The sequence below is a fragment of the Pan troglodytes genome, chromosome 7, assembly GCF_028858775.2.
Source record: "Pan troglodytes isolate AG18354 chromosome 7, NHGRI_mPanTro3-v2.0_pri, whole genome shotgun sequence".
In the NCBI taxonomy this organism is placed as follows: domain Eukaryota; kingdom Metazoa; phylum Chordata; class Mammalia; order Primates; family Hominidae; genus Pan; species Pan troglodytes.
The window spans coordinates 16,269,283-16,289,151 of NC_072405.2; the positions used below are offsets into that span (position 1 = coordinate 16,269,283).

Sequence of the window (19,869 nt, forward strand, 5' to 3'; positions counted from 1 at the left end):
TGAGTCTCCTGATGACTGGGACAGCAGGTGCTGGGACACAGGAGAGCACAGGCTGAGAGCTGGCTACTCAAGGATCTGTGGCGCTCTAGACCAGTGGTTCACAACCCTTCCTTACCACTAAGAATCATCTTGGGCCAGGCATGGTGGCTCATGCCTGTAATCTCAACACTTCGAAAGGCCGAGGTGGGAGGATCACCTGAGGTTAGGAGTTTGAGACCAGCCTGGCCAACATGGCGAAACCCCATCTCTACTAAAAATACAAAAATCACCCAGGCATGGTGGCATGCACCTATAATCTCAGCTACTTAGGAGGCTGAGGCAGAATTGCTTGAACCTGGGAGGTGGAGGTTCCAGTGAACCGAGATTGCACCACTGCACTCCAGCCTGGGCAAGAGAGTGAGACTCCTCTATCTGTAAATAAATAAGTAAATAATTTTTAAAAAGAATCATTTTGGGAAACTTTTAGACATAGATTCCCTGACCAAGGACATTGGGAACCAAGTCACAGTAGCAGTCAAATGATACTAGCGATGCTGCCATGAAGAAAGGGGATACTGGCTGAGTTATTCTGCCTGTGCTGGGCGAGACTGTTCAAATGCCTCCCGTGGAGTTTTGAGCTAATCATCATGACAGTCCCCTGAGGTGGGTGCTATCAGTGTCCCCATTTTGCAGTTAAGGAAGTTAAAGCCCATAGAGGAAGAAGCTTTGCCAAAGTCACACAGCTGCTAAGTGACCAGGGTGGCAACTCGGGCACTCTGGCTCCCAAGCCGAGTTCTTGAGCTCTCCTCTCCATGCTCCTTTGGTCTGGGTGGTGCCCAGCCATCTGTCTAGATAGGTATCCTGCTGACTGCAATGTGGCAGTCTATGGCTAGTAGGGACGTGGGGGAACAGTGTGACCGACCTCCTTGCACAGGGCTGTCATTGCACTGCGGGCTACAGCAGAGCCCCGTTCACATTGGAGGGGCACCCACTCAGCTGGGCTGTTTTCTGAGGAACCAGTTGTTTGTCCTCCCCTAACCTTCCCCACAGCAGCACGGAGTCCAGGAACCCTGAGCACCGGGACCAGGGCCGGCTTGGGAGGGGTGGGGGCGGGGGCTTTGTGCACAGGTCTTGCCTGTGGGCCTCATTTCTGTGTCTCTGGTATGAGAAAAACCTGGATTGAATAGAAAGACCTTCCCAGAAACTGGGAGGTTGCTGAGAGACCAAAGAATGACTTGGACAAGTCCAGCTTGGCGATAGATGAGTTTATTAGGACTTACATAGCAGGCACTCCTGGGCGGCAGGACAGATCTAGAGATCCCTGCTGCTCCCGTCTCTAAACTGCCTTTAAGCTAATTTCCTGGCTCTTTGCCTACTGTGTTTGGGCAATGAGACTGCTTGTCTTGCTACATTCTCAGATAAGTTCCGGGGCATTGGGTTCTCAGGGACGCCTGCTCCTCAGCTGGGCACCATGGCCTCAGCTCCACCTGACTTCAAGGCTCAAGCAGTGGACACACCCCTTTAAGGAACCTGCTGGGGGACCGTCGCACTGCGCTGCCTCTCTCATTTCCCATTTCTTGTCCCCACGAAGCCTCTCCGGAAGGCACAGGCTCTGCTCTCGTTCTTACTCCTTCCTTCTCACACAGGGACCTGAGGATCTACACAGACCACGTGGGCCTGGGCTGCTGGCCCAGTCACCCTTGGAGGCCCCCTTGGTCCGTCTAGATGAGCCCCACCTGGGACCCCACGCAGGCCAAGCTGCTCTTGGTTCTGACGGCTCTGCTTGGCCTCCCTCCCAAATCTCGTCTACATAAGACCTGCTTCCCTGCTGGCGAAGCACCACCATTTCTATGGAGAACTTGGGGTGTCATTCTCAACTCCAGTCTGAGTTGCCATCATGTTCCATGATGCTGGCAGCCTGTCCCAGCCTGTGGTCACTTGGCACCCCCTGGAGAGGTGGACTTGTACTCTGGATCTGCAGCCCAGGCAGCAGTGGGAGCGTCTCCTCCAGCTCAGCCCCGGTGCCTCTGCCCTCTCCCAGGTCTCATGGACTCTGGTGGACAAAGGTTCTTGTCAGAGGAAATCGTTGACAGGGTGCCATGGGAAACAGCCTCTCCAGGGAGGCAAGATTCCAACCTCAGCTCTTGCTCCTGTAGCCCCTCTTTCGGAGGTGTCTTTCTGGCTGGATTAAACACTTGCTCATTAAACCTGGCTTAATAAGAAACTAGAAAAGAAAAAGAATTAGCAAAATTCTGATTCTAGACTGGGTAATCGCTTTGAGAAATGCGATTTTTCCCTTTTGCCACTTCATCAAAAGAGTGAGAATCTGGGCCTTTCTAGGGTGTGGATGAAGGCTGAGCCGCAGTCTCCAACAGAGGAAGCTCAGTGCCCAGACCAGTAGTATACACAACTGAGACTTCTAGAATGAATGAAGAATGAATGAATGGATAAATTGGAGTGAGGCACTTACAGAGATAAAATTCAGTTTGATAAGAAGGAGGCGTCCTTAAATCTTGTGTTTTCTCCTAGAGTTGAGTCCTAATGGGGGCGGCATCCTTGTACGGAAACACAAAAGGTTAATAGCAATAACAATAGAAACCTCGTGTTTGTGTATGGAGAGCCTTACGCTTCCCAAATACTTTCCCACAGATGACCTCATTTAATCTTTGTTTTGTCACAGAGATATTTTATTCCCATCTAAAAAAGTAGGACACCCGGGATCACAGTCAAAAAGGTATTAAACTCTGTGTTGGAATGATGGTTTAAGCTACTTCTTGTGACTTCTATTCCAATTTTCCCCATGTCATCACGGCTGATTAGAGAATAATTATGATAATACAACTGAGAATAATATAAGATGTAGAGACTTACGTCCCATGTGCCAGGCACTAATCACCCAGTTTGCAGATGAAGAAACTGTGCATAGAGTGGTTGGGTAGATAAAGGCCCCCCAGCATGGGTGTGGGTCCCGAGGAAAGGCATGGCTCATTTGCCAGGGAGCTGTGGTGTGGACCTGCTTTGCCTCCTCTCCCAGACCCCGCCAAGGTCATGCACCTGCCCAGCAGCAGAGCCAGGAGGCCAACCCTGACAATCTGAGTCCTCACCACTACCTACTGGCATCTCACCACAGCTCACCGGCTCTCTCTTCTGTTCTTATCTACTGCGTGGGCCAGTTCCCTGCTCTCTTGTTCTTGTCCCAGCAGCCTAACAGTAGCAAAATCTAATTATCCTACCCTGGAAGAATCAAAGGTGACATTTTCTCCGTGGATAGGAAGCTGTGCTGGAGGACTGTAAACATTGGTTGACTTATCTCGGGGTTCTCTTTGAAGGCACCTGGTTCCATGGATGACTTAGCTTCCATGTAGCTAGATGACCCCAGAATGCCTGATTGTCCTGGCCCCAGGTCATGCTCGTATGTCTCTTCTTGGATTGGATGCTTCGTCTAATCCAAGGAATGGCTGCCTTTAATCAACCCCTCTGCATTTGTTCATCTTCCTCTGGGGCTGTGGGGTAAGGCAGTGGAGGGAGATGCTTAGAGAGGACATCATCCTTTTCATTTTTTCTTTCAAGATATTTTTGAACAGCAATGTTAAAGCCCCCGTAATGCTGCTGTGAATTGTTAACAAGCATGTTTGCACGTCACATCTATCATGCTATGTGCGCGATGTTATGTGAAGACACGGCTTGAAGTATTTTTAAGATCTGGCCTTTCATCTCTGGAAGCACAAGAAAGTATTTGCAGATTGGTCTCTGGAATGAAATTAGCCTAGCACGTTGGCCGGTTCCTATAAAGTGTGGGCATTTCTGTAAGTGGTTCTGAGTCCCTTAATCCTTTTGATCATTTGCACTGTGTATTTTTACACAGGTTCTTTTACTTTGGAGAAATAAAGTAAAGAAACTTAAAGGTGAGTTTGGCAAGGGCATCACTGTGCTGTTTGTCAAGGCAAATGAATCTTGAATTTGAATGGTAGTAGTTTCTTTTAAACAACCAAGCTTCTTTAAACCTCTCCACAAATAATGTCAGTGGCAGATTATGTCTGAAAGTGTTTGCTGGCGAGTGGAAATCTTTCCTGACCCCATATTGCTGTCATGAAAGAAGAGCCTAATCCCATAAAATATTCTTGACAGCCTCGTGTCAGTTACCACACAGCTGTGATTTCTTATCTGGGCTACAGCCTGTGTGACATTTGTTGTCACTTCATGGCTTCAGGTTTCTCCATTCAGAAGCTCAGGTCATAATAGGAGGTTGAGCTTCATCTCCGGTTGAAACCTGGTTCGCTTATGACTGAATCCTCTTACCTCCTCACTGTTGTGTGAAAAAACTCATAGGGAGACCTTGATTTCCTCATTTGTTTAATGGGGACCATATGTCTCTGGCAAAATCGTTGTAAGCAATGTTTGTATGTCTGTGTTCACAGCAGCATTGTTTGCATTGGTAAAAAGGTAGAGGCAACCCACATGTTCATTGATGGATGAATGGATAAACAAACAAAATACACCCAATGGAATATTATTCAGCCCTAAAAAGGAAGAAAATGCAGACACATGCAACAACATGGATGAACCTTGTGGACATTATGCCAAGTTAAATAAGACAGTCACAAAAAGACAAATAGTGGATTCCACTTATAGGAAGTCCCTAGAGAAGTCAAATCCATAGAGACAAGAAAGTGGAAAGGGGGTTGCCAGGGTCCAGTGGGAGCGGGAAAGGGGAGTTGATGTTTAATGGTTACAGAATACCAGTTTTGCGAGATGAAAAGAGTTCTGGAGCTGGATGATTAGTGATGATTGCAAAACATTGTGAATGTACTTAATCTGATGGTAAATTTTATGTTATGTTCATTTTATCAAAATAGGAAAAAAATGAGCATTAAATGATATCAAGTAGATAAGTGGCTACCATATCATTGTTGTTCACTAAATCATAAAGTAACAGCTTTCACCATGTGTAGGATAGTAAAATATGTGGTATTTTAATGGTTCTATGAAACTTCATCTTATGAGTATACCATGTTTGTTTCCCTTTGTTTGGCTTGTGTATTTCTTATAGTATTCTACCATTGTAATAATGACAGAGTGAATTTTTTGTGCATGTATATATCTTTTCTATTAGTTGAAGTTATACCTTTGAGATGGATTTCCTGGATCACTTAATCAAGGTAAATGAGCGTCTTTGTGGCTCTTGCTACATACACCTGTGGGGTTTCAGAACAGATTTAGTGATTTTACCCTGTCACTAGCCAAGTAAGGGCACCATTTCATTGTATCCTCAACAGCACTAAGATGCTTCTAAGCAATTTTATTAAATGTGATAAGAGATAATATGTTAGTGTTTGAATATGCATTTATTTGCTTTCATTTTGATAACTAAAAATGTTGGCATTTTGCATGTCTCAATTTACATGTATTTCTTCACATAGGAAGAAATACATGTAAATTGAGAAGAAATAGCCTGTTTACGTCTTTTACTTATATTTTAGTGTGGTTTCAATGTTTTTCATGCCAAATATATCTGTCACGGTGATAACATATTACCATTTTTAATATTCAGAGATTTTTAATGCTTATATAGTTGAATCACTTATTTAAACATTTCAAATTACAAAATAATATGTTCAACTAGAGCAAAAGTGGTTTTACAATCACATTATTATACCTACTGTATCTTTTCCCCAAACTCTCCACTGTCATTCTTTTCATATCTTTTAGCGTAAAATCTGTTTAGATGCTAACTTGAATGACTATAGTATTTGAATTAAAATTATATGGACTAGCCAATTAATAATAAAATATTAATATAATAATAACCCAGTATAAAAGGACATGCCAATTAGAGCAAAGAAGAAATTAAAATTGCTAATAACCATGAAATTTATGTTTTACTTCACTAATAATATAAATTCATCCTAAATAAAACAATAGAATCCTATCTTCCAGCTATGAATTGCCAAGGATAAAAAATGTTGTAATGGTGACTGAGACTGGCCCTCAAAAATGCTGCCAATGGAAAGAGAAAACTGGGTCAACTTTACTGAAAAGCAGTTTGGAACTAGGCATCAAGAAATTTAAAAATGTTTAGAAACATTGATTTAGAAATTCCATTTATATAACTAAGGCTTGAGGCAGCTTCAGAAGCATGGAAAAATATTTACATTTATGGATAAAAATATATTTCAGTCTAATTGCCCAATGACAAGGAATGATTGAATAAGTAGTTGGACAACCATCTGATGGGGAGTTGTGTATTCATTATAAATGGTGTTTTCTAAAAGTTTTAGTGACATGGGGAAGTATTCCCAATATAGTGGTAAGAGAGAAAAGCATGCTGTAATGAATGTAGTGGAAGAAATTTGTGTGTGTGTGTGTGTGTGTGCGTGCACGTGTGCATGCACACATCTGGTAGGCACCCAGGAAGAGATTCATAAAATTTATTGATAGTGCTTATGTGGCAGGAGTATAGGTGATTTGTATTTTCTTTTTTCTTTTTTCTTTTTTTTTTTTTTTGAGATGGAGTCTCACCCTGTTGCCAAGGCTGGAGTGCAGTGGTGCGATCTCGGCTTACTGCAACCTCCACCTCTCAGGTTCAAGCAATTCTCCTGCCTCAGCCTCCCTAGTAGCTGGGATTACAGACACCCATGACCACGCCTGGCTAATTTTTGTCTTTTTAGTGGAGACGGGGTTACACCATGTTGGCCAGGCTGATCTTGAACTCCTGACTTCAAGTGATCCACCTGCCTTGGCCTCCCAAAGTGCTGGGATTACAGGCTTGAGCTACTGCACCTGGCCTGTATTTTCTGTTTTATACTTCCTCACATTTTCTAAGCTTCAATGTTATCTGCAAATACTGTTTCTACCATCAGAGGAAATTTAAATATTAACAAAAAGATCAAATTAAAGATAATGAATAGATTTCTTTTCTTTTCTGGGTTCATGTTCCAAATGTTCACCTTGCGCTCTTTCCTTTGATGTATTGGTTAGAGCCCTGGACCAGAAGTCAGAAGGTATGTTTTTGTTTTTCAGGTTATGGCCCAGAAATTCACTAGCTGTGTGACCTTGGGCAAATCTAACTTATATGTGTCATTGTTTTTCATTTTGTAAAATGAGGATTTCTACTTTCCCTACCTGCACCATTGGACAGTTGTGAGAATTAAAGTGAGATGACCAATATATTGGAAGACACTTTTGCAGATTAAGGTGCCAGTTCAGGGGATTCCCAAAACCACCCACATGTTTGATAATTTGCTAGAAGGACTTGCAGAACTCACTGAATGCTGTTATACTTATGGTTACAGCGTCTTACAGGGAAAGGATGCAGCTCACAATTAGCTAAAGAAAGGCATCAGGTGGAGGCTGGGAGGGCTCCAAATGCTTCTGTTGTCTTCTCTCCTGGAGTCAGGTTGTGCTGAGCTTTTGGTGTCTATGTGTAACAATATGCAGAATACTGCCAACCAGAGAAGCTTGCCTGAGCTTCACTGTCCAGAGTTTTTATTGTTGCTCCATTGCATACGAGTGATTGATTGGTTGCCCACATGATTGAACTCAGTCTCCAGGTGTTCTGATACTGTATGATCCAAAGCCCCTTTCTGAATTCGCATGGTTGGTCTTTGTAGCATGGCCAACTCTCACCCTAGGATAATTGGATGTAGCTGGTTCCATCCTGAGACCTAGTGTGCCCAGCATTGGATGTGACACACATTATCTTCCAGAAGCTGAGGACAAAAGTCCAGACCTCTCTTTGGGCAAGGCCAAGTTCTTTTCTTTTCTTTTCTATTCTTTTTTTTTTTTTTTTTTTTTGAGGCAGAGTTTTGCTCTTGTTGCCCAGGCTGGAGTGCAGTGCCGCGATTGTGGCTCACTGCAACCTCCCCCTCCCGGGTTCAAGCAATTCTTGTGCCTCAGCCTCCCGAGTAGCTGGGATTACAGGCATCCACCACCACACCCAGCTAATTTTTTGTTTAGTAGAGATGGGGTTTCACCAGATTGGCCAGGCTAGTCTCTAACTCCTGACCTCAGGTGATGCACCCTACTCGGCCTCCCAAAGTTCTAGGATTACAGTGAACTACCGTGCCCAGCTTGCCAAATTCTTTACTACACATAAGGTGACTGAAAACAGATGGATAAAAAATTTATATAGCCTAGTGATCTTAGTATGGAGGGATCTCTTATTTGCCATGCTCTAAGACTATAAAATAAAGAAGGACATGAATTTCACAGGTACAAGCAGTACTGCAAATAACCACCCCTGATCCACCAAACCTCCAGGACCACCACTGAGAACAGGCCTACTTAACAGAGGATCCTGCAAATAGACATATGTCACCATCATTGTTTACCACAGAGAAGAATTAGGCTGAGAAAACACTTACCAACCCTGCTGGGTATTTAAATCTGACCTTTGTCCCAGTGTTAACAGCACAGCAAGTATGTCCCTCCTTAACTCACTGATCTCAAGTGAACGAGTGATCAGCCTGTTTTTTACAGGTTTCTCTCCCTGGCACCATCTCACTGTGGTGCAGCTGAGCTCACTACATATAGCATGGAGTGATGATAAAAATAAATTGGCTCTTTCCCTTTGCAGAGTTTCAGTTCTTGAGCGCTATGTCAGGGTGGATCCATAAGGTTTCCTGAGTGAGCTTAGAAACCTGAAAACCCACGTTTGTTTTTTCATGAACTTAAAACAATTTATTAGAGCACAATGTAGAAGTCATCGCAGCAAGCTCACTAGAAGAGAACTGTATGCTTTTATGGAAAAAGAACCAGTAACAGAGCCTTGAGAGAGACTGTTAGCTAAAGTCTAATCCTCCTTCCATTCTTCCTTCACAGGGTAGAGTTTCAGCTTTTGTCTGTTGTTTTTTTGTGAACAAAAAACTTGCAATAAATTGATGTTGTCAGTAAATTTCGGTTGTACGTTTTGTTTCTTCCAAGAAAAAACTGGCCATGCAGAAGTCGTCCGAGTGGTGTACCAGCCAGAACACATCAGTTTTGAGGAACTGCTCAAGGTCTTCTGGGAGAATCACGACCCGACCCAAGGTAGAGTGATGAGTGAGCCAGTATTTAATTATCTTACTAATTACAGCTGGGATAATTAGTGTTTGAGCTGCATGGAAGAGATGAACCTTGAAATCACACAGGAGCTCAAGAATATGATTGCAGACATTTATTGACGGAGGAGAGGAGGGGCTGGGGAGAAAAAGGGTGAGAGAATAAAGGCACAGCCACATTCGGCGCCCCTGCCCCCCTTACAGCTGTCAGGGGTGGGAAAATTCCCACAGAGGAAGACGCCAGACAATAGCGATCCGTTCACCTTTGATTATTGCATTATTCCTCCTTAATGCAGTCTTTTGTCTACAAAATTAAAGTGTCTTTCCAGCAGCTCCAAAGTTTTCCTGATTTATGGTTTCTTTATTTCTCTGAGTTTAGCCTTTCTCGTCTTTTGACGTTATCAGGTTGGATTTTTTTAAAAAAATGTATGTGGTGATAAAGAAGAACATAAAGTAAAATGCAGTATTCACTAGGTCCACAAAGCTTGCTCATTTAAATATTTCATTTGTTCTCTTTGGAATTTGTTATGTGGAGATATTAATATATTTGGGCTATAAACAATGGTGGTTGGAAATTTTATTTGAATGCATACACAAGTGAAATATTCCATGTTGGCAAATATCATTGTAATATTCAATAATGAAGCAATTTCAAGATCGCATCCCAGCAGCCTTACAGGCCCTGCTTTGCCAGTGTGATGATCTGATATTATGCAGCTTATGAACTGAAAAGTCCTATGCAATAGATGTGGTTTTTTACAAACCCTCTTCATTTGGCAGTCAGTCTGTTTCACGAAAGTATTTTCCCTTTGGTGTCAGATTTTTGTGTAGTGGGTATGCAGTGTTATTTCTTGATGAGTGAAGTTTTTCTCCAAATGTAAATTCTGCTTCATGGTGGAATCTTCATATGCCTGTAGCAGCACAGGTTGGTGGGTCCTGAGTGCTGGTTCTAAGAACCATCCCATTCCAGGGCTTTTTGCCAGAGGTCAAAGGTCAGAGATGAGGCAAGAGCAGCAAAGTGACAAACTCGAGCAGGGTGAGGCAGGTTCAGGATCCACGCAGATCTATCAGGGCAGGTGGGGGCCTAGAGGTCTGGGCCTAGGAAGGAGGCCGGTGGCACGATTTCCATGACAACGAAGTCTGGTTTGACATGGGGGAATGGGTACCTGGTGGAAGAGGGATGAGGTATGGGGCAGTGTAGGGAAAGAACCGGTAGGACAAGAACACTCTAATCAGAAGGTTCACGTGTCACCCTAACTTGGGATATGGGACATCACTTCGTGTGGGAAGGCAGGTCTGCGGGCCTAGATTGCTTTGGTTCTGCAGGAAGCTCTGCAGCGAGGATCATAAATCAGGGTGGTGACAGCCAGTCGCTCGTTCTCGTAAGTCATCAATCCAGATGGAGCAGACGTTCAGCCATTTGACTGTCAAAGTCAAGGGTCAGAGGAAGATGATAAGAGTTCCAAAATTATCAATGAAGACATGTATCAGAGACCCAGGCAAGGCCTGAGGTCATGTAGGTGACAGGTCGGGTCTGTGTCCTTTAATGTGGCCAACTGCAATGCCACGTCCTGATAGAATCTCCTTAGGCTTAGGCCTGGCAGAATTGTAAAGAAGGCCAAGTCTGTCGTCAGCTTCTCTCTCCATACCGCTCTTAAATGCTTTCATTTGATCACATCTTCATTGATTAATTGGGTTGCTAATACCGGCCCCTGAACCTCAGGGGGAATACTACTGTGATGAGGGTTTGGGCTGGGAGAACTCACCTCTCTGTTCATCATTTGGCCTTCCATGGGCTCTGTGTTTGTAATGGTGGCGTCTCTGGGGTTAAAAAAGATTTTCCAGATCTTCACATCATAGGTGGTAATATGGAGACCAAAACAAGGCAAGGGCATGCCTAAGGTTGTAGCGTGATCCAGTCTCCCCAGCTGAATTCAGAGAACCACTCCTCAACACCAGAGCAACCCTGACTGCCCCAGGACCCCTCCAATCTATGGTCCCCACCCTTCTGCCTCTCTTATGGACCATCTCCTTCCATAGGTCAGTGGCGTCCCCAGAGATGAGGAAGAGGTAAGGAAGGGCAGGGGATGATGGTTAGTTAAGGGTAGGGCGAGAGATCCTCCATCAGGAACCTCTACTCCACTGGCTTTGTTTTTCTTAAGCTAGTTTTTTAGTTTCTATTACATGTAACAGTAACAAAAATCCTTACCAATCCACCCATTCAATCCAAACAATCTTATGCCCATTATATTTGCCAGGTGCCCTTTTATTTTTTGTTTTTGTTTTTTATTTTATTATTTTTTTGAGACTGAGTCTTAGTCTGTTGCTCAAGCTGGAGTGCAGTGGCGTGATCGCGTCTCACTGCACCCTCCACCTCCCAGGTGCAAGCAGTTCCCCTGCCTCAGCCTCCTGAGTAGCTGGGATTACAGGTGCGTGCCACCATACCTGGCTAATTTTTCATGTTTATAATAGAGTTGGGGTTTCACCATGTTGGCCAGGCTGGTCTTGAACTTTTGACCTCAAGTGATCCACCCTCCTTGGCCTCCCAAAGTGCTGGGATTACAGGCGTGAGCCACTGCGCCTAGCCACCAGGTGTACTAAATCACTAAGGCATCTGGGATACGCAGGACTATCCAGCCTCTTGGTTAATGCACATGGAAAATATATTCCTACAGGAAGAAAATAATTAATTCCAATATGCTGAGATCAAGTGAGCATACAGATAAATGCGCATAAGACCACAGGCTAAATGTTAACATGAAATCATTAAAACAAGTATGTGTTAGCACTTGAACATTAAAGGCAAAAAACAAACAATAACCAACCCTTAAGTTCAGAATAACTCTGGTATCAATGGAGTTGATATTCCTGGGGAACCCTGAAGGTCCAAAAACAATGACACGTGTCAAGTGTCATTTTTCCAAGGTCAGAATTTGAAGCCTGCTCCTCGAAGGATGGACCAGAGGCAGGGGAGAGCCAGGCTACAAATGAACTTGGCTATCACTCACTCACCACATCTGACCACAGCTGCTTAAATCTCTACTTGAGGTCACATGGCAACCTGTCACGTTTCACAGTAAAAGTTGGTCTTGAAAAGAAAGCCGCCACTAGAGAAGATGAGGGTGGTGAAGATATGTAAGACTGACTGTTCTTACTCAGAAAATGGACATTTTCAAAGAGAGCAGCAGGTTGGATTTGGTGGTGACTCTGATCTGTGAGGCAGTAGTCCACTCCAGGTTCTTTTCAGAAACAAAAGTGATTACTAAAACTACTCCAGCAATGCTCTTGCCTGTGCCAGAATTGCTTATCAACAAAAAGACAAAACTTGTGTAGAAGTTGAAAAGGCATTGACATTTGATGTGAAGATGTGCCCAGGAAACATGATTTCCACAGAAATGTGACTCAAAAGAAATGTATTTTAATTAGCATGTTGAAAGATTTTAGTACCTTTTTGTAAAGTCATTAAGGACTTGAAGGGGCCTTAAATTTTTTTAGTTATAATTCACTGCATTTTATAGGAGAAGCAGTATCTACACTGATATTTGCAAATGTGGAGATTCTTGCTGATGTCAATGGTCTTACTGTAGTAGAAACAGCAAGAATGTAAGCTTAGAGTCCCCTTCCAGTTAAATCAGATCTTCATGGCATAGGCTAAACAGAGAACATTCAGCATGTCTTTCCTGCTTCAAGGTGCTGAAGTAGCTCTCATAGTATCTGCCCTAATGGACATCTAGATGAAGTCCCCATATGTTTTCTTCCTTTTTTTTTTTGGATGGAGTCTTGCTCTGTCGCCTAGGCTGGAGTACCGTGGTGCGATCTTGGCTCACTGCAACCTCTGCTTCCCAGGTTCAAGTGATTCTCCTGCCTCAGCCTCCTGAATAGCTTGGATTACAGGCATCCGCCACCACACCCAGCTAATTTTTGTATTTTTCCTAGAGATGGGGTTTCACCATGTTGGTCAGGCTGGTCTCAAACTCCTGACCTCAGGTGATCCACACACCTCGGCCTCCCCAAGTGCTGGGATTACAGGCCGTGAGGCATGAACCACTGTGCCTAGCCTTCTGCCATTTTGGAGGGAGCAAAGCTGGTAAGTGAGAGATTGGAAGGTGTAGGCTTTTTAAGGTATAGGTGAGGCCCGAGACCTGTTATTCCACAGCCACTAGACAGTGAGTCTGAAGAGGATGCCACTCCACGGATTAGCCTAAGGAGGAATGACAGACATGCTAGCATCATTACTCATGTGGTCCGTAAGTGGAATAGTCTTTTCTTTTCATTTACCAATTACCACAGAACCTCTACTTTTGCTGAAACATTTGAATCCCACTGTTTAAGCCAATAGGTGCTATTCTGGCCTTCTTTCTTACTCATGGGATGAAGACAGTTCCTTTAGGCTCCTGAGGATAGACTGGCAGGTGTACATTTCTGGCCATGGGGTACCCAGACTCCCACTGTCTCCAGGCAACATGGTAGGTGCCTGAGATTTAGGAGATTTGAGTTCTGGTCCCTGGTTGGCCCCTTCCCAACCACATGATTTTGGCCAGGACACTTACCCAACCTGAACCTCCGTTTTTCTCATCTACACAAAAAGGGATGATAATGTCTATACTGCCGACTTCATGGTCTGATGTAGGATTTAAATAAAATAGTGTGAAAATAACATGAAAATGGTATAGGTGCCATGCCAGTGCCAGGTATTGTTGTTACGTCTTTTTCAACACAACAATACAATTCCATCAGATTTTAATTTTACATTTATTCTTACATCTGTGTTGCCCTTGATTCTTTGTCTGGGTATTTACCCTCCATCTACTAAAGTGTGGGTTTTCTACCCACCGAGATTCTTGTGTCTCCTGCATTGGTTGGAAAGAGTTCAGCATTGTTTATGTTGTCTTCTGGGACCTTGCTGGTGCCGACAGTGGTGATGAGGCTGGTGGATCCTTGCTCAAAAGCCTCCTTAAGGTTTCTTCTGACAGAGTAATCTAAAGAACTGGATCAGGTTCCCAGCATTTCATGGCTGGTCTGTATCCTCCTAACTAGCATGACCTGTGCATGAATAACACAATTCAGACCTCCTAGTCCTGCGTAGGACACGGGGCACAGACTGAGTGCCTCGAGCCAAGCCACAGGTACACCAGGCAGAGAGTCTTCAGTTTTGTGTGACTTCACCCACTAAATCTGATTTCTCAGTTGCAACCCATCTTGCTGTCCTCACTCCTGGAGCAAGGGAGAGCAACATTTACTAAGCACCTCTTAGGGGCCAGTCTTAGCGATAGATGTTTTATAATCCTAATTTCATTTAAATCTGACCATAAGCCTGTGAAGTAAGGATCATTGTCTTTGCTTAGCAGAAGAGGAGCAATGAGGTTCCAGAAGACTCACAATCTTGCTTAATGTTAGTGGCAGTATTTGGATGCAGCTCTGTCTAAAGCTCAGGTCTATTTTCTTTTCCCTACACTAGAGGAATCTAAGCTTCCTGACTAGGAAGACCTCTTCGAAGGATGCACAATTTTTTTTTTTTTTTTTTTTTTGAGACATGATCTTGCTCTATCACCTAGGCTGGAGTGCAGTGGCACAATTGGCTTACTGCAACTTCTGCCTCCCAAGCTCAAGACATCCTCCCACCTCAGCCTCCTGAGTAGCTAGGATGACAGGTGCACGCCACCATGCCCAACTTATTTTTTGTATTTTTGGTAGAGATGGATTTTGCCCTGTTGCTCAGGCTGGTCTCGAACTCCTGGGCTCAAGCAATCCACCTGCCTCAGCCTTCCAAAGTTCTGGGATGACAGATGTGGCCACTGCACCCAGCTGGGATGCACATTTTTATGGATCCTCCAGTGATAACAATTGTGCTTTTAGTATATTTAAAAAAGCAAATGTATTAAAATGCTACTATGGATTTAATTATACTTTAAATTGCATGCCTATTGTATTCACCACTTCCACGTCATGTACTTCTGGAAAATCGAACTATTGTACACATAATGCATTCTCCAGGCTCTAGATCTTGCCTGCTGCACAGGTGGATGCGTGGACCTTTTGTGGCAACTCCAAGCCTTCCCAGAGGACTGTGCTCTGGAAACTGCTCTGGTTTACTCCTTGGGGAGCAGTGGCCTTTGCAGAGGCCTCTGGCTGAGAGTGCTGGTTGACCCCAATATTAGGGTTTCCCCCACCTGTGTAGTTTAAGAATTTTAGCTGGTGTGCAGCCACCCATAAAGACAAAATCCCTCAGACACATTAGAGCTAAGTATGGCCACATGTCTAAATTCTGACTGTGGGGGCCTTAGTAGAAGTGACAGCGTGCAGCTTCTGGGTTTGTGGCCTTAGAGGAAGGGGCATTCTCTTCCGCTTCCTCCCTTCCCACAAGTCAGTGTGGGGCTGAAGTGGTGGACCATCACGAAGCCCAGGGATGGAGCCTGACCCTTGTCCTGCTAGAGCTGCAAGATGGAGGAGCCGGAGTCACCATCCCAGGCTGGATCTTTAGGCAAGAACTCTTGTTTAAAGTACTGCTATTGTGGTTCATTGAAGCCTTCTTATTCTCATTTTCTACAGCAGCTGAACCTATGTCTTGACTAGCACAGCCTTCAACTATAAGCTGGTGATGAACTCCCAGTCACCCTTCTGAAAGCCTTAATTACAATGTTCCCTTAATTAAAACGTCTTTAATCAAACCTGTTGTTAAGAGTGTGGACCCTGGGGTCAGAGATGTCATGGCTGTGAACCAGATCGGCCCGGCACTCGCTGTGCGGACAGGCCTCATTTCTCTCTATCCACTTGACCACGTAGGTCCTCCAGTAGTTTACTAACTGGCCTGTCTCACCCTTTCTCATTCCCTGCTCCATAATGCCCTGTTAAAAACACAAAACCAGCTGTGGCCCCCTCTGGCTTAAAGCGCTTTGCTGGTTGCCCGGTTTCTTTGGGATGAGATCCAGACTCTTTACAGTGGCCAGTGTGGCCTGGGATTACCTGATTGGCACTTGCCTTTCCAACTTTGGCTCATACCACAGTTCTCCCCAGACTATGCCCCGTCCATGCTCACTGCGCTTCAGTTACTGTGGCCTTCATCTGTTCCATTCCTGGAAGACTTGAGCTCTTTCTTGCCTCGCACAGTGTGCCTACTGCTTAGCCTGTCCATAGCTCTTGGTCTGCCACCAACATCAGGCAAGACTGCAAGTCTTTGGAACCTCATTGCTTCTCTTCTGCTAAGCAAAGTCAGTGATGCCTACTTCATAGGGTTATAGTCAGGATTAAATGCAATTAGGATTATAAAACATCTACCGCTAAGACTGGCCCCTAAGGGGTGCTTAGTAAATGTTGCTCTTCCTTGCTCCAGGATCGAGGAGAGCAAGAACTATGTGACTGGCTCCTTCTCCTTTAAGTCTCAGCTGAAGATGTCATCCTCAGAAAGGTCTTCCCTGCCCACCATAATTAAAGTAGCACTCCCAGCCCTCACCCCCATGAACTTCTGTACCATCGTTCTCTCCTTCCTTCCTAACTCATCATGAGGTAAAATCACATGTTTAATTGTTTATTGCTTATTCTCTGACTCCTCTAGAAGGTGGGCTTTGTATTAAATGTTTTCTCATTGAACTAGTGAGTGAACCTCTGTTTCTGCATCTGTAATAGTTTGTGCCTTCTCAGTGTGGGGGCGCACACGGGAGCGGAGCCTGCTGTGCAGAGCGTGGCGCCTGGTGCGGAATAAGCGCTGGCTCTAATAGCTGTCGTGCTCATGCCGCCTGTGGAAGGGCCGTTTCCATCAACAGCTGCTGTTTGTTTGTCTTGTTCTTTCGTGAATCCCAGTATTTCTCTGCTTGTTCTCTATCATTTTTCCTCAGCTCATGTTCTGATTACCCCTGATGGCTTCCTATTCTTGGTTCACACCCTTTATCCTCAATCAGCTCCTCTTCACCCCTTTCCACCTGCAGCACAGCTCCCAGTTGTCCTCAGAAGGCTTGGTCTGGTTTGCCCCCGTGGGCTGCACCGTCTGTGCTGTTGGGTTTCCTGGGGCCCCAGGGCCACACATCCTGGCCTTACCGTGAGCTGGGGATTTTGTGGGGCTCCTCAGCCTGTGCTTGGAACTAGAGAGCCTGCAAGGACTCTTCTCTACTTGGTGTCCTTGGGCTGCATGGGCTTCCCTGCCAGACGTATGCAGTCACCACGAAGCCCTGCTCCAGGCGAGTTTTTTCCAGGTGGTCCTAGGGAATCGGGTGGGATAGGTCCACTCCGTGTGCAGGAGGTTGGCTCCCGAGCCTCTTTCCAGGTGCTCTGTGGAGAAGCAGGTCCCCTGTGCTGTCTACTGGGAAACATTCGTTGAAGGGAGACAAATCCTATTTTCCTTCTGTTCCCCATCAACTTGGCAATAAAATACTGTCGTTCGTGTATTTGAACTTGCCAGATTAATATCTGAACTTCCTTGTGCTGACCCCTTGAAGTTAGTTTTTTAAAATAAGTCACCAGTTTTGAAGGACTATCCTTTTTTAGACCATATACAAGGAATCTATCATCTGCAAATAATTAGACAGTGGGAATGATATTGTATTGCTAATGAGCAGATGTGCAGACTCGGAGTGGAAGAACAGCTGCACACATATAAAATGCAAAAGCGACCCAAACCCAGCATTATGAATTCTGAAAGGGATTTCATTCTTCTAAGAATTTCAGAAACAGAGAAAAATGAAACAAAAGAATTTAACTGATATTTTTATTAATTGTTCTTTCAGTCACACTTTCCCTTCTATCACATTATCATACGTGTTCATAGTATCTTTGCTGTTTGCAAAAGTGTTATTTGCACTTTTAAATCCTTCTGTCATATAATACTATAAAGCTTCTATTTACCATTTTTCCTTTGCCTTTCTAGTGTTACAAGGGTTTGGTGGCTGCACTCTGAGTGACAGACTCTTACTGAAGGTCTTTCCTGAGCTGTGCACGATGCTAAGTGCTCATGTGTACGTGATCCCATTTGATCCTTAAAGCAACCTATGAACCTTAGACCCATTTTGTAGAGCAACAGAAAGGCCCAGAGAGGTGAAGTGATTTGGCACAAGCCACTTACTACATTGCTTGACAGAGGTGGAATTCGGACTTCAGGGCTAAAATCGAAGCCTGATGTTCTTTCTGTTGGGTAGCACATGGCCCCACAGTGCTACACAGTTCTATCAGAAAGCAGAAAACACGCCCCACTGGAAACAGCAGCACATTATCCGATGATTTTAAACTCTTTGTGATGTCCATTACAATTTTATAATCCTATTAAGGATTTGCAAGATGAAGAAGCTCAAATAATCAGGCTTTTGAAAACTTTTAGCCAGGAAGAGTTTCACATATCTTAGATAGTAATGGTTAGGTCATTTAGAATTTGAATAAATTGCTGAAATGGTATGAAATCACTAAAAAGAAATGAAGTCAGAAGAATTACTAGACTTCACATAAAAGAGTACTGAATTAGGTCACAGAAAAATCCGAGCTGGTAACACTGGCAGGAACTAGGATGTCTAGGTTCCAGGAATGGCAGGCTGAGTTATTCAGACCAAATTGCCCACTGAAAGCAGCTCCAAATGTTGAATAAAATACAACTATATATATAAAGCATCACATCAAAGGGCTGACAGAACTATGAGGAATTAACCAGGTTAAAATGGAAGGCAACACAGGAACCCAGACAGGTAAGCAGAGGATTAGATATATCTTTATTCTGAGCAAACTTGTTAATCCCAGAAAATGTGAGCTTTGAGAGCCTTACTAAGGACGTAGAGGGAGTGACCGACACAATTCCAGCACTTGACCCAGTGGACATGGTAAGATGCTGTACCCCACACCTGGGGGGGGCGCCTTCTTCTCAATCACACATGGAACATATTCCAGGCCATAAAAGGCTCAGTATGTTTCAAAGGGATTAAAATCATGTAGCTTTTTTTTTCTCTTACCATAATGCAAGTATTCAGAAAATCGTCTTATGTTAGAAAATTTAAAAATTTCTGGCCAGGCATTATGGCTCACGTCTGTAATACCAGCGTTTTGGGAGGCCAAGGAGGATCACTTGAATCCAGGAGTTCAGGACCAGTCTGGGTGACATAGTGAGGTCTCCATCTCTACAAGAAATTTCAAAAAAACTAGCTGGGCATGGTGGCACATCCCTGTAGTCCCAGCTACTCAGGAGTTTGAGGTGGGAGGGTTGCTTGTGCCCAGGAGGTTGAGGCTGCACTGAGCCATGATTGTGCCACTGCACACCAGCCTGAGCAACAGAGCAAGAGCTTGCCTGAAAAAAACAAATCTGAATATCCTAGTTATCAAAGATAAATCATGATGGAAATTGTAAAATACTTTGAATCAAATGATAATTAAAATACCGTATGTTAAAATTGATAGGGCATAGGTAAAGCAGTTCTCAGAGGGACATATAGAGCCTTAAATTCATATATTAGAAGAGAAAAGAAGCTGAGCTAAGCGTCCATCTCAAGAACTTAGAAAATCAGCAACAAATTCAACCCAAACAGTATAAAATAAATAATGAAGGGCAGAAAGAAATGAAATGGGAAGCAAACAAACAGAAGATCAAAAAAGCCAAGAGTCAGTATTTCATAATGGCTACAAAATTGATAAAGCTCTGGGAAGTTGTTCAAGGAAAAAGTGAGAAGACACAAATATACAACATTAGGAATAAAAAGTGGGATATCACTACAGATGTGGGAGATTTTACAGAAACCAGGAAGATATGATAAGCAACTTTGTGTCAATAAATTTGAAAAGTTAGATACATTCTTTAAAAATATAGTTTAATAAAACTGAAGAAAGACACCACTGGCTTCATCAGTGAGTTCTCCCAACATTTAAGGAAGAAATAATTGCAGTTTTT

At 43.9% G+C, this 19,869-nt stretch overlaps 1 protein-coding gene across 12 annotated transcripts in view; it reads left to right on the forward strand.

The window, feature by feature from the left end:
• The window catches only part of MSRA (methionine sulfoxide reductase A), a 461,700-nt gene that overhangs the window by 240,262 nt on the left and 201,569 nt on the right, over window positions 1-19,869 (forward strand). For all 12 annotated transcript variants that reach the window (XR_010159154.1, XR_010159155.1, XM_016959072.4 and 9 more), the window contains one exon: window positions 8,902-9,006. Coding sequence is in view for 10 of the 12 variants with exons in the window: in XM_016959072.4 (XP_016814561.1) it covers window positions 8,902-9,006 (105 nt within the window). In the remaining 2 variants the exon portion in view is untranslated. The remainder of the gene's footprint in view (window positions 1-8,901; window positions 9,007-19,869) is intronic.